Genomic DNA, 15,182 nt, shown 5'->3' with positions numbered 1-15,182 from the left:
AGCTTACAGCCTGAGTATTGTCTCTGAGCTTTTCTGATCAAAGCTAGTGCTCTACCACTTGAGCCATACCACCACTTTTGGCTTTTTAGCAGTTAATTGGAGGTAAAAGCTTCACAGACTTTACTGTATGAGCTGGTTAGGAACCTCAATCCTCAGACTTCAGCCTCTTTAAGTAGCTAGGATTGCAGGCATGAGTCACTGGTACATGATTTCTTTTGAGATTTTGAAATGATTCTGTCCAAACACATGATTCCACTTTGACCTAAAAATATGGACTTTGTAGTCACTTTTCTTAGATGCATCAAAAAAATTAATCAGGTAAAATTTTTATAAGGGACTTTAGGAAGGAAATTCTATATATCCTATTTCTTTTTTTTTTTTTTGGCTCTGGTCATGGAGCCTGAACTCTGGGCCTGGGCGCTGTCCCTCAGCTCTTCAGCTCAAGGCTAGCACTATACCACTTGAGCCACAGCACCACTTCCGGCTTTTTTATCTTTTTGCTTATGTGGTGCTGAGGAATCGAACCGAGGGCCTCATGCATGCAAGGCAAGCACTCTACCACTGAGCCACCTTCCCAGCCCCGAAATTCTATGTATCCTAATGTCTTATTAACACCTCTAGGTTTATATAAGTATAAAATAAGGTGATGTGATAAGATGAAATGAGATAATGTATCTATATGTATAATTATATGCATACTTTACATATAAGGCATATTATATATACTTTATATACTACTAAGAAGTATAGAGACATATGAATTACCATGATACTTTGATGGAAATATTTTTCATTATTTTTTTCTTTAACTTAGAGATGCCAAATAAATGTGATTAATATTTCTCTAATTCCTAGTATGTGCCAAAGTCCTATTAATAATCAAAATGCTACTTGTTCTACTTAAGTAGAGTATTTGCCTATTAACATGTTACTTGCTTTTTTTTTTGAAGTGTGGAAGTTAACATAGTTTCAGTGTTTTTTGTCTCCTTACGAGCTCTTGTGTTGGGAGGTTTATCCTCAGATGGTATTCAGCGGTGCTGTGAACCAGAAGAGGTGGCACCCTAACTTGAGGTTATTAGGGATGCTGGTTATTTCTCCTGGGACCTTAGTTAGTTCTAAAGAGACTGGTCTCATACAGACCTCTGGCTTTCTTTGGATATGGGAATTCTTCTTCTTGCATACATTTTTGCCATCTTCCACTTGGCCCTTGGTAGGCACCACATTTGTAGGACTTTCCACATGCCAAACTGCAAGCTAAACAAATCTCTTCTCTTTATAAAGTCTGCCAGTCTCAGCCATAACACAGTGTCACAGAAGTCATACACAAACACATTGTATTTGTAAAAGCTTCAGGGATGTCAGATATCAAAGGAGAAATTAGAAAGATTGTCTTTAACGTCACTTTCCTTTCCCTGTATTCATAATATATATTTATGTACATATGTGTATACTTTTTTACAAATGCTCAGTGTTCTACATTATTACTCTATATTTAAAAACGCAAGATCTCTAAGCTGCACAGCCCACAGCAAGTAAATAAGACTCTGTCATTAAAAAAAAAAAGAAAAAAATGCAAGAATCATGAGGCAGGGAATTTGTTTTATTTCATGTTCTTTAGTTCCTAGGGTATGCAATAAATGCAGTGAATGAATATTTGTTCAATACATAGATTATTTCTGATTGTAGCCATTAAAATATTGTTGGGAAAATGTTCGCCTGTGCCTCTGTATGTAATAGAAATGTCATTTTTTAGGATGACCAGCAAAATGTGGTTTTAAGTCAGGCGCCGGTGGCTCACACCTGTAATCCTAGCTACTCAGGAGGCTGAGATCTGAGGATCTCGATTCAAAGCCATCCCGGGCAGGAAAGTCTGTGAGACTCTTATCTCCAGTAAACCACTAGAAAACCAGAATTGGCATTGTGGCTCAAGCGGTAGAGTGCTTGCCTTGAGCTGAAAAGCACAGGGACAGCGCCCAAGCCCAGAGTTCAAACCCTACGACTGACCCCCCCCCAAAAAAAATGTGGTTTTAATACATAGATATATAGTCTCCAATACTGCCAGAAGAGGAGTCATACCAGTTTTTGTTTCTCAGAAAGTTTCTAGTTTTTCTTCATCTTCTAAATTCATTTCTTTATTTGTTTTTGTGCCAGTCCTGGGGCTTGAACTTATGGCCTGGGCAGTGTCCCTGAGCTTCTTTTGTTCAAGGCTAGCACTCTACCACTTAAGCCAGAGCTCTACTTCCAGCTTTTGGGGGGTAGTTTATTAGAGATAAAAAGTTTCACAGACTTTCTCACCCAGGCTGACTTTGAATTAGAATCTTCAGTTCTCAGTCTCTTGAGTAGCTAAGATTACAGGCATGAGCCACCAGTGCTCCACCTTTCTCTTAATCATTAATGCACAGTAAATTTTCTCCAGTATTCCTAGACTGATGTGGATTTCTTTCCATTTATCCCAATCAGCACCTATTGAACCCTCAAACTGCCATACACCTTTTGTCAGTGAAAAAACAAAATTATGAAAAATCAAAATGTGTCTTTTTTTATTGCTTTGTCTCGATTTTATCTCTCACTGCTTCTGAGACCATTAGATCAGTTAAAACTGATACATGTTCCATACACTTTAACCTTTCTCTCTCACTTCTGTTTTTTTGTGGGATTTGGAGCACAAAAGGAATGGAATAATATGGGTTCTCTTTTCCATCTTGATCCACTTTCCTGACATAGTTTTTATCCCTCAAGGCTGACTTTTTTATTTTAATGTCTGTTTTGTCTCAGCAGACTGTTCCTAAAGGAACATGACTCACATTTTATAACATTGATGGAAGGTTGATATTTGCCTAATATGCTTTTATTTTATACTGAGGTCATTTTTGGAAGATGCCTTTAAAAAAAAAAAAAGCCATTATGCCAGTTTAAAAATGAGATTCTTGCTTTGTGCTATTGGTAATGAGCCCAGACACCTTAACGAATGTGTTGCTATCTTAATCACTCATCAGGTCCAGGCAGCTCCAAGTGCTGATAAAGACCTTGATGCTTCTCCAGATGTCTTTTAAGTGTTAGCTCCAGGTGCAGTAAGCAGAATATTTGGAACTAGCATGAAGGTTCTAAAGTAGAATCTATGTTGAAGTTTCAGGTTCTTGGTCTCCTAATGATTTTTTTATTTTTTTGCCAGTCCTGGGGCTTGAACTTGGGGCCTAGACGCTGTCCCTGAACTTCTTTGGCTCAAGGCTAGCTACCACTTGAGCCACAGAGCCAATTCTGGCTTTTTCTGTTCATGTGGTACTGAGGAATTGAACCCAGGGCTCATGCATGCTAGGCAAGCGTTTTACCAATAAGCTACATTCCCAGCCCCTAGTAATGATTCTTAAGTCTGAGTCAAATCATTTATGGCACTCTCCAAAACAATGAATGCCTGAACCATTCACTGGATTTGCTAGCTCAGAATCTTGAGGGGTTTAGGCTGGAATCTATTTGTCTTTCAAAGCTCTAGAGGTTATTTTCATGTTCAGCCAAGGTTGTGAGCCATTTTTATCACCTGTATATTATTTCTTCTTCTTCTTCTTCTTCTTCTTCTTCTTCTTCTTCTTCTTCTTCTTCTTCTTCTTCTTCTTCTTCTTCTTCTTCTTCTTCTTCCTCCTCCTCCTCCTCCTCCTCCTCCTCCTCCTCCTCCTCCTCCTCCTCCTCCTCCTCCTCCTCCTCCTCCTCCTCCTCCTCCTTCTTCTTCTCCTCTTCCTCCTCTTCCTCCTCTTCCTCCTGCTTCTCTTCCTCTTCTTTCTCCCTCTTCTGCTCTTCCTCTTCTTCCTCCCCCTTCTCCTCCTCCTCCTCTTCTTTCTCCTCCTCCTCCTCCTCCTCCTCCTCCTCCTCCTCCTCCTCCTCCTCCTCCTCCTCCTCCTCCTCCTTCTTCCTTCTTCCTTCTTCTTTTTTGTTGGCCATGGGACTTGAACTCAAGGCCTGGGTGCTGTTCCTTAGTTCTTTTGCTCAAGGCTAGTGCTCAATCATTTTGAACCATAGTGCCACTTCTCACTTTATGGTGGTTAATTGGAGATAAAAATCACACTGACAGCCGGGCGCTGGTGGCTCACGCCTGTAATCCTAGCTACTCAGGAGGCTGAGATCTGAGGATCGCGGTTCAATGCCAGCCCGGGCAGGAGAGACCGTGAGACTCCTATCTCCAATAAACCACCAGAAAACCGGAAGTGGCGCTGTAGCTCAAGTGGTAGAGCGCTCGCTTTGAGCTGAAGAGCTGAGGGACAGCGCCCAGGCCCAGAGTTCAAGCCCCACGACCGACCAAAAAAAAAAAAAAATCACACTGACTTTCCTGCCTGGATTGGCTTTGAACCTCAATCTTCAGATCTCAGCCTTCTGAGTAGCTAGGATTACAGGCATGAGCCGCCAGTGTCTGGTTGTATCTTCTTGTATAAAGAATTCCATGTCTTAGTTATTGTAAATAATGTTCTTTGTGAACATTAAAAATCTCTTGAAGACCCAATTTTCAGATCTTCAGGGTGTCTACAGAGGCCATATTATTTTATATCCCCATCAATAGTATATAGACAGTCCAGTTTCCTTCCTTCCTTCCTTCCTTCCTTCCTTCCTTCCTTCCTTCCTTCCTTCCTTCCTTCCTTCCTTCCTTCCTTTTTTGCTTTTCTGTGCTGGGCCTGAGCACTGTTCCTGAGCTCTTTTTTTTTTTTTTGTCGATCGTGGGGCTTGAACTCTGGGCCTGGGCGCTGTCCCTCAGCTCTTCAGCTCAAAGAGAGCACTCTACCACTTGAGCTACAGCGCCACTTCCGGTTTTCTGGTGGTTTATTGGAGATAGGAGTCTCACGGTCTCTCCTGCCCGGGCTGGCTTTGAACCGCGATCCTCAGATCTCAGCCTCCTGAGTAGCTAGGATTACAGGCGTGAGCCACCAGCGCCCGGCTTGTTCCTGAGCTCTTTTTGCGCAAGGCTAGAGCTCTACCACTTGAGCCACAACTCCACTTTTGGCCTTTTTGATAGTTTGGTGGAGATTAGAGTCTTACATACTTTCCTGCCCAGGCTGGCTTTGAACTGTGTTCCTCAGCTCTCAGCTTCCTGCCATGAACCACTGGCACTTAGCTCAGTTTCTCTGTCTCTTGTCAAAGCTTGTTTTCTAGGGTTCTTTTTTTTTTTTTTTTTAAGATATTAACCACTTTAATGGCTGTGAGGCAAAATCTCATTGTAACATTTTGTTTTCTTGTTTGTTTTTTGAAGCAGAGTACCCCTTTGTAACCTAGGCTGGCCTTAAACTTAGGAACTGCCTGTCTCAACCTCTCAAGTTCTGGAATTATAAACTTGTACTACCACAGTGTGCTCATTGTAGTTTTGATTAGCATTTTCCAAATAACTAGTGATATTAAGTATCTTTTTGAGTGTATTTAGACATTGTGTGTCTTTTTTGGAGAAATATCTGTTTAAGTCCTTGTTTTTTTGTCATTGAATCTTAGGAGTTCTTTATATATTGTGGACATGAAATCCTTTTAAATACATATGATTTACAAATGTTTTGAAGTTTTTTGTCTTTATTTTTGGGTTTTTGCCAGTCCTGGGACTTGAACTCAGTGCCTCAGTGCTGTCCCTGAGCTTTCTTTGTCTCAAGGTTAGCACTCTACCATTGAGCCACAGAGCCACTTCTGGCTTTTTCTGTTCATGTGGTACTGAGGAATCAAACCCAGGGTTTCATGCATGCTAGGCAAGCACTCTGCCACTAAGCCACATTCCCAGTCAGTTTTGAGTTTTTTGGTATGTGAAATATCTTCAGAAATTTCATTGTTAGGCTGAAAATGTTTCTGGATATTGAAAGTCCTTCTGTTTCGTTTTCATTTCCTCCTAGGCCAGTACTAAAGTGGAAGTAGACATGGAGAAGGCAGAGAGCCTGCAGGTGACAAGAGGAGACTTCCTTGCTTCTTTGGAGAATGATATCAAACCAGTGAGTATGCATACTAAGCAACATACAAACCAAAATAATAATGATGATTATTATCATTCAGAAGAAAAATAAGTTCCATTTCACCTTTTTTTTTGTTGTTGTTGTTGGTCATGGGGCCTGAACTCTGGGCCTGGGTGCTTCAGCTCAAGGCTAGTGCTCTACCACTTGAGCCACAGCTCCACTTCCAGCTTTTTCTGCTTATGTGGTGATGAGGAATCGAACCCATGGCCTCAAGCATGGAAGCACTCTACCACTGAGCCACCTTCCCAGCCCTTACTTTATATTAATATTAAAATTGTCCCAATCTAAAACCTCTTACAGTAACTGAATATGGTGATTAAAGGTACTTACCCAAATATTTCTCATACTAAGGAGCTCACCTTAGTATAAGGCAGTCCATTAAATCTTGAGACTTTCTAGTTATTAGTTCTTTATATTAAAGTAGTAGTTTTCTCATTGGTTTAAACTATAGAAACCTAAATTCAGTCTGTCTTCCTTATGTTATTTATTATTTTTTATAATTAAGTCTCTTGTCCTATCCTCTCTTTCACCTTTTCTTCCCTCCTCTAAGGCATCCATTTTTTGTTTTTGTTTTTGTTTTTGTTTTTTTGTGTGTGTGTTTGAATTCTGGGCCTGGGCAGTGTCAGCTCTTCAGCTCAAGGCTAGTATTCTATCTCAAAGAACTCTTGTGGTTCACACTAGTAATACTGGTAGGAGGTAGAGTATCTCAGTCCAGACTGAGGCTGGCTTTAGGCCAAAAGCTTATGACCCTATTAATGCAGCCCTGAGTTCAAACCCCAGTACAGCCAAAAAAGTCTTAGTACTAAATCAGTCACAGTTAAAGCTTTAGCATATAGTAGTATCAGATCACCAGCAAACTCCCCTCCCCCCCTTTTTTTTTCCAGTTCTGAGGCTTGAACTCGGCTTGCACGCTATCCCTGAGCTGTTCAGTTCAAGGTTAGCACTTTACCACTTTGAACCACAACACCACTTCTGGTTTTCTGGTGGTTAATTGGAGATAATAGTCTCACAGACCTTAGATTCTCGATCCTTATTCAGATCTCAGCCCTGAGTGGCTAGGATTACAGGTGTGAGCCACCAGAGCCAGCACACTATACCATTTTTGTGTTTGTATGTGCCGGTACCAGGGCTTGAACTCTGGACCTTAGGTTTTTGCTTTTTCATTCAAGGCCAGAGCTATGCCATTTGAGTCACACTTCTACTTCCAGCTTTTTGCTGATTAATTGGAGCTAAGAGCCTCAGGAATTTATCTGCCTCAGCTGGCTTCAAAGTGTGTTTCTCAGATCTCAGCCTTGTGAGTAGCAAGGATTACAGGAGTGAGATCCCTAGTACCAGGCTCTGGAAAATTATTTTGTAGCAAAGTAATAAAGACATGAGAACTGAATACTATTTCAGAGATTATTTTCTATAAAATGTAAGTTCTAAAGAACATATATCCACATCAGGTATTCAAAAATTGACTTTTTGAGGCATATGATGATCTTTTAACAAGTTGAAGTTCTCAAGCTGTATAGCCTTTACACTTACAATGGGCTATTTCCCTACTAATTTATTTTCCTGTTAACTTCATGAAAATCTGATTCAACTCTAAGTACTAGAATTGTTGACTACTTTTGGAAGTTATGATTGTTAAGGATTAGAAGTTGGCTGTGAAGTGGGATATGATTTCATCCTCAATATGTAGTGAAGAAAAGTAAAAGGATGCATTATTATTTTTTTCTAACCCTCAGTCTTTCATTATAGCTTCCTATTTTTTTGTCTCAGTCTAAATCTTCTAGTTACACATGCATACGTACTACAGTGCCATCTAACTTTATATACCCTACCATAGAGTTAATGTGGATGATACCCACTGTGGTTAACATTTTATATTTGTACTTTTTGTGTGTGCAGATCTTGGAGTTTGAACCCAGGGTCTGGGGCACTGTCCCTAGGCTTCTTTTTGCTCAAAGCTAAAGCTCTACCACTTGAGCCACAGGCCTACTTCTGGCTTTTTTGATAGTTTATTGGAGATAAGAGTCTCACAGACTTTCTTGTCCAGGCTGGCCTTGAACTGTAGTCCTCAGACCTCAGCCTCCTGAGTAGCTAGGATGACTGAGCCACTAGTGCCCAGCTTGTATTCACATTTTAATCCACAGGACCCACAGTCAGCATTAAGATAGTGTCTCTGTGTGCTGAGCTGCTTCTCATCTCCATCATTACTTTTTTTTCTTTTATTCTTAAAAGAATGGCCTTGACCTGCACAGTTCTTATAGAAACAAGCATGTATGGAGCATATACTCTTTTTTTTTTTTTTTTTTTTTTTTTGGTTGTGGGGCCTGAACTCTGGGCCGGTGTGCTGTCCCTCAGCTCTTCGGCTAAAGACTAGCACTCTACCACTTGAACCATAGTTTCACTTCTGGCTTTTTCTGATTATGTGGTGCTGAGGAACTGAACCCAGGGCCTTATGCATGCAAGGCAAGCGCTCTACCACTGAGCCACCTTTTCAGACCCATATACGCTTTTTCTCTCAGGGATTCTAAAGGTCTAGGCTTTGCTGAAATCTGAGCCTAGAATTTATTTTTATTCCACTGTGTCATCTAAACAGTTTTATTGTTGTTGTTGATTGAATTTTAAGAAATTAGAAGCTGCTGGGCACTGGTGGCTCATGCCTGTAATCCTAGCTATTCAAGAGGCTGAGATCTGAGGATCGCAGTTCAAAGCCAGCCCAGGCAGGAAATTCTGTGAGACTCTTATCTCCAATTAACCACCAGAAAACTGGAAGTGGAGCTGTGGCTCAAGTGGTGTAGCACACTAGTCTTAAGCTGAAGAGTTCAGAAACAGCATCTAGGTCCACAGTTCAAGCCCCACGACCAACCACCCTCCCCCCCAAAAAAAGTAGAAACTGTGATGTGTTTGGGTGCAGGGAGTAGTTTGATTTGTTTTTTGCTTTTCAGGATTTTCACTTTTTTTTTTTTAACAGTCCTGGGGCTTGAATTCAGGACCTGAGCACTGTCCATCAGCCTTTTTGTGCTTAAGGCTAGTGCTAGACCACTTGAGCCACAGTGCCACTTCTACCTTTTTCTGAATAGTTTATTGGAGATAAAAGTCTCACAGACTTTCCTGCCCAAGCTGGCTTCAAACCATGATCCTCAGATCTCAGCCTCCTGAGTAGCTAGGATTATAGGCATGAGCCTGTGGCGCCTGGCTAGGATTTTCACTTTAATAAGAGGTAATGTTCAGTATTTCTGTTATATAGACATCATTACTAATCTTTTATACCTTTCAATATTTTTTTAAAGGTTTCAGGGTTTTTTTGTTTTTTTGTTTTTTACTGAACCAATGTACTAGTGCAGAACATAGAAACAAAGAGAAAAATCAGATTCCCAATAAAAACATGTCCAGATATCCAGACACTTTCAGTATGGTAATATGATAGTCAGGTCTGGTAACTCATATCTATAATCTTAGCTATTGGAGAATGAGATCAGACGGATCACAGTTCAGGGCTAGTTCAGGCAAAATATTTATGAAACTCCATCTTTACCAATAAAAGCTGAGTGCAGTAGCATATACCTGTTATCCCAGCTATGCAGGAAGCAAAAATTGGAGGATTGTAAGTCCAAGACAGACCCAAGAATAAACACAAGACCTACTTGAAAAATGAAAGTAAAAAGGGCTGGTGGTATGGCTTAAGTGGTAGAGCACTCACCTAGTTAGTGAAATACCCTGAGTTCAAATCCTAATACCACACAAAAATAAGAAAAGAAAAGAAAAAATATGATAATGACCCTGATATAGCATAAATATGAATGTCATATCTCATGGAATTCCTTATAGATCCAGCTTAGTTCTCCAATGTTTATTCTTGGAACAAAACCTGATTTTTACTAACAATTTTCATCTGAATCCATTGAAGGATTTGATGGTTTTGATTTTGTTTCTTACACAGGAATCACTAAATCCAGCAAGTCTTATGAGAAGACTTGGTAAGGAATCGAGTGAAGCACATACAACCCAATGACAGAGGAAAGAAGAAGTTAAATATTTTAGTTTTAATACTAATACTTAAAATGCTTTAAACTATTCTTTTCCTAAATAGGCATTTGGTACAAACCAAGAGGATTATGCAAGTTACATTATGAATGGAATCATCAAATGGGGCGACCCAGTTACTCGAGTTCTGGATGATGGGGAGCTCTTGGTCCAGCAGACTAAAAACAGTGACCGTACACCACTGGTTAGCGTCCTTTTGGAAGGTGAGAAAATGATGGTAGGGTTTTTTAAGTTTTTTTAAGTACTAGTTTTAAAAATCCATTTAGCACATTCCAGAAAAGTGAATGGGTTTTAGTTCTAAATCTTATTCATGATCTGAAGATCATAGCCCAGTTTATGTACCAATATTGTGAACAAATCAAAATTTTCTTGAATTAGAATGTTATTGAGAATGATAACAACTAGTTTTCTTGTAGGAATGTGTCTAATTTTTTTTTTTTTTTTTTTGGGTCCGGTCGTGGGGCCTGAGCTCTGGGCCTGGGCGCTATCCCTCAGCTCTTCAGCTCAAGGGTAGCACTCTACCACATGAGCCACAGTGCCACTTCCGGTTTTTTTTCTGCTTATGTGGTGCTGAGGAATCGAACCTCAGCCTCATGCATGCAAGGCAAGCGCTCTACCACTGAGCCACCTTCCCAGCCCCAATGTGTCTAATTTTTTTGGTACTTAATAAGTGGAATGATACTACATAGTTTGATTCAAGTCAATATTTACTGGATACTTGGTAAGTTTACTCATTGCTGGGAATATAAAAACATTGAAGTATTCAGTTTAGTAATGAAAAGAGACTTGTAAAAAAATTCTTAACTATACTGTATATATGTAAGAGTATGTTTGAATACAAGTCATTTTGCCTAGGACTAGTATGGGAAAACTAAAGATGATGTTTAATTTTGGCCTTGGATATCACTTAGGACTTCATTAGTTTACAGAAGAAGGACATCCCATTCACAAGTAATTAACTTGCAGTTATGATTAGTATGCCATCCAGGAAGTTCTGTGAGGCCAGATAGCAGGGGTACCTAACTCCCTTGAACATCCAGAGGTAAAGGCTCCTGAGAAAAGTATGTTAAACGAAGGCTCCAAGGATTAAAAGCTGGCTGGGCAAAGTAATTTGGGAAGATGTAAGTAGAAGTCACTGGCAGTGGGAAACAGATTGGCTAGACAGGAGCCAGTTCTCAAAGCTGTGTAGGCCTAAAGATTTAGAGTATACTGAGCTGGAAATGGGTCTCAATGTAGAGATTTGTGTAGTTGCCTGAGGCTCTGGGGTCCATCCCCAGCACCAGGAGAAGAAGAAGAAAAAGATTTAGACTGTATATTAGGGGCAGTGGGAAGTCATTTGTAGGATTTGTATTGTTAGAATATCATCATGACTGCTTTATGAGGGAGAATGGGTTCAAAGGGCAAAAAAGATAAAAGACTACTGGTTAGAAGAATTACACTGTTCTAGTGAGCTGAATGTGATTTGAACTACTGGGATGACAGTGGAGATGGAGAAAAATTAATCTGAGCAATATTTAGGATGTAGAATAAAAAGTTTGACAAAAATTATTAGTAGTTATCAGTCATCATTAGGCTAACATTCTTTGAGCCTTCCTATTTGCCAGTCTTTCTATTAGCACTTTACATATATAATATCATGTAAAGCTCCTTTCAGTCAATGCTCTTCTTCTCCCTGTCTTGTCTATGGGGAAGATGAAGTTTAGAAATATTGGTTGGAAGCCGGGCACCGGTGGCTCATGTCTGTAATCCTAGCTACTCAGGAAGCTGAGATTGAGGATCACGGTTCAAAGCCAGCCTGGCCAGGAAAGTCCGTGAGACTCTTATCTCCAATAAACCACTAGAAAAAACCGGACGTGGTGCTGTGGCTCAAGTGGTAGAGCACGTGGCTTGAGCTGAAGAGCACAGGCACAGCGCCTAAGCCCAGAGTTCAAGCCCCATGACCAACAAAAAGAGAGAGAGAGAGAGAGAGAGAGAGAGAGAGAGAGAGAGAGAGAGAAATATTGGTTGGATTAAATATAGACAAAGGTGTCAAATGTAAATCCCAGGTTTCTGGTAAATGGAGATATTTACCAGGGAAGACAGATGGAAAAGCAGATTTCAAGAAAGCTCATGAATTCATATTAATAGATTCTGAGTTTCTGTATAGTTTCTAAATTCAAAATGTTGGATAGTTGATGCTTAAGTGAGTCAGTCACTTAGGACAACAGCCTGGCAGGCAGTTGATTCATGATTTGTCAATGTTTAGACTGACTGCCCTTGAAACCAATAGATAAAGTCACTTAGGGAAAGAATGTGCGTGGATTGAGATGAAAAATGAGTTTGTAAATAATTCAGGACTAAAGAGAACAAGGGAGAGTTGACAAAGGAGTAAAAATAATCAGAGAAGAGAAAGATGGGGAGCAAGAGAAGCAGAAAGAATATGCTGTCACAGAAGCCAAGAAAGGCATTTGAAAGAAGAGGGGAGTTTACAGTTGTATCAAATGCTCCTTAAAAGCCTATAGAGAAAAGTGTTTTTGGGATTGGTGACACAGAGGTTATGATGGCCTTGAAGGGAGTCTGATCACTGTGGAGGAGGTGGGATCCTTTAGGGTTGGTAAAGATGGGTAGAAGGTAAGCATTCAGGCAGCCAGTAGAGATCATTATGTAGGGAACTTGCTTTTTTTTTTTTTGGTTGGTTGTGGAGTTTGAACTCTGGGCTGGGCGCTGTCCCTGCGCCCTTCAGCTCAAGGTGAGTGCTCTACCACTTGAGCCACAGCACCACTTACGGTTTTCTAGTGGTTTATTGAAGATAAGAGTCTCACAGACTTTCCTGCTCAGGCTGGCTTTGCTAGGATTATAGGCCTGAGCCACTGGCGCCCGGTTTGGAACTTTCATTTTGAAGACAGAAGAAGGTTAGTATGAGTTATTAGGCATGGTCCCTAACATCAGGTCCTGAGGCTATAAGGAACTGATAGGTTTATGTTTAGAAGAAGACATATCTTCCAATAGTTAGGTAGGAAGGGGAGTCTTGTCTTAAAGCAGGTAACTTTCTAGATTTCATTTGCCTTTATGAGAAGGGCCTAGTGAATCTTTCGAATTTAACTTTTTTATTTTGTTTTTTGCCAGTCATGGAGCTTGAACTCAGGGCCTGGGCATTGTCCCTAAGCTTCTTTTGCTCAAGGCTAGCACTTTACCAAGAGCCACAGAGCCACTTCTGGCTTTTTCTGTTTATGTGGTACTGAGGAATTGAACCCAGAGCTTCATGCATGATAGACAAGCACTCTACCATTAAGCCACCTTCCCAGCTATTTTTTGTTAACCAAATGATTTAATAGAACTAATAACACAAGTACTATTATGTATTTGAATACATTCTCTTTTTAAGGAGCAGAATCCTTGTACTTTATATATTTAGCCAGAAGCTTGAAAGATTAAGGCTGTGTGAGAAAGCAAGAAGGCATGTATTTCACCATACTTTTGAGAAATGCTAATCAGTTCGTTAAGTTTAGTTGCTAATAAATAAAAGGTAACATGTCTGCTGTGAAACTGTGTCAGAATATGTTAATGTGCAACTAGTTGAGACTTGTTGGATTTCCCCTGTATTAGATTGGCTTTTTTCCCCTGACTTGCTGCTGTCATCCTTCAGGCCCTCCTCACAGTGGGAAGACTGCTCTAGCTGCAAAGATTGCAGAGGAATCCAACTTCCCCTTCATCAAGATCTGCTCTCCTGATAAGATGATTGGCTTTTCTGAGACTGCCAAGTGTCAGGCCATGAAGAAGGTATCAAGATTTTTACTTTCGTTTCAATTTTGCATCTCTTCAATGCATGTGATGCATGTGTATGTAAACACATGCATGTATGAATAGATCTACCTTTCTGCATATGTGTATAAAACCTGTAGCAACTCTGTTTTTTGAAACTAAATTATTTACAGTATTTGGGAAAAATGACTTAATTTTTTTATTGTGCAATGCATTTTTTAAAAAACACAATTTTATTGTTATTAAGGTGTTGTAATTAAGGTGCTGTACAGAGGGTTTACCATTTCATAAATCAAATAATGAGTATATTTCTTTTTGGACAGTGTCACTCCTTCCTCTGTTTTCCCCCAGTTTCCCCTTCCAGTCCCTGCTCATAAATTGCATAGTTCATTTTGTGCATTGCATTTTGTGTGTGTGTGCCTGTCCTTTGGCTTGAACTCAAGGCCTGGGCTCTTGTCCCTGAGTTGCTTTTGCTCAGGGTTGTTCTCTCCCCCTTCAGCCACGCCTCTACTTCTGGCTTTTTTTTTTTTTTTTTTTTTATAGTTTAGTGGAGATAAGAGTCTCAGATTTTCCTACCTGGACTGGCTTTGAGCCATGAACCTCAGCTCTCGCCCTCCTAAGTAGCTAGGATTACAGGCATGAGTCACCAGTGTCCCTATTGCAGTGCATTTTTAAGTGGGTCTTTACCTGCCAAATTATGCTTTATTTAATACATTTCTTTTTTTTAAAAATTATCGTCAAATAGTTGTACAAAGGGGTTTCAATACCACCTATCTTCTCCAGTTTTCTAGTTCCATTTTTACATATATACATTAAGTATTATGATTGTATTTGCCCTATTTCTGTCTCCATTTGTCTGCCCTCTCCCTGGCTAGTACATTTTTTTAGTTAAAAGAAGGATCATAGTTAAGAATGTTCTAGTAGGGTAGAACAAATTTATTTAGGATTTTTTTAAGTTCTTTTATTAATGTACAGAGTTAGACTGTTCAAGTTCGAATAACTTGGCTATGTAGTTTGGGAAAGAGCAAGCAAATCATTCAGCTGATATTCCTAAGAATCCTACAAAAGGATGATTACATTTTAGGTAATAATCAGAGTCAGATGACAACTTAATGCAGTCCTCATTCTTCTTCTTTCCCTGAGTCACCTTTTTAGTGTAACCATTCAGTAGAGTGAACAAAATAGAATGAAGGTCATCTGGTCTATCCCTTACTTCTATTTAAGGAGAGCCTCTAGAATATTAGGTGGCTGCTCTTAAAGAACTAAGAACCAAAGGTGAAAATGCTTAATGGCTGATTTTCTCACTTGATATAGCTGGTGTTGCTGTTGATATTCTCTAATTTTTTGCATACTCCCAGAGAGTTGAGGAAATTATTATTATTATTATTATTATTATTATTATTATTATTATTATTATTATGGTGCCAGTCCTGGGGCTTG

General features: G+C 39.8%; 1 protein-coding gene across 1 annotated transcript in view; it reads left to right on the top strand.

Annotated features, from left to right (window-relative positions):
- The window catches only part of Nsf (N-ethylmaleimide sensitive factor, vesicle fusing ATPase), a 151,177-nt gene that overhangs the window by 93,216 nt on the left and 42,779 nt on the right, over positions 1 to 15,182 (top strand). Inside the window, exons 13-15 of the mRNA XM_070027663.1 lie at positions 5,850 to 5,945; positions 10,048 to 10,204; positions 13,627 to 13,760. Of these exons, the coding sequence (XP_069883764.1) occupies positions 5,850 to 5,945; positions 10,048 to 10,204; positions 13,627 to 13,760 (387 nt within the window). The remainder of the gene's footprint in view (positions 1 to 5,849; positions 5,946 to 10,047; positions 10,205 to 13,626; positions 13,761 to 15,182) is intronic.

Source organism: Dipodomys merriami, unplaced genomic scaffold (assembly GCF_024711535.1).
Source record: "Dipodomys merriami isolate MVZ:Mamm:240054 unplaced genomic scaffold, mDipMer1.0.p SCAF_19, whole genome shotgun sequence".
Taxonomy (NCBI): Eukaryota; Metazoa; Chordata; class Mammalia; order Rodentia; family Heteromyidae; genus Dipodomys; species Dipodomys merriami.
This window is presented reverse-complemented; position numbering and strand designations above follow the sequence as displayed.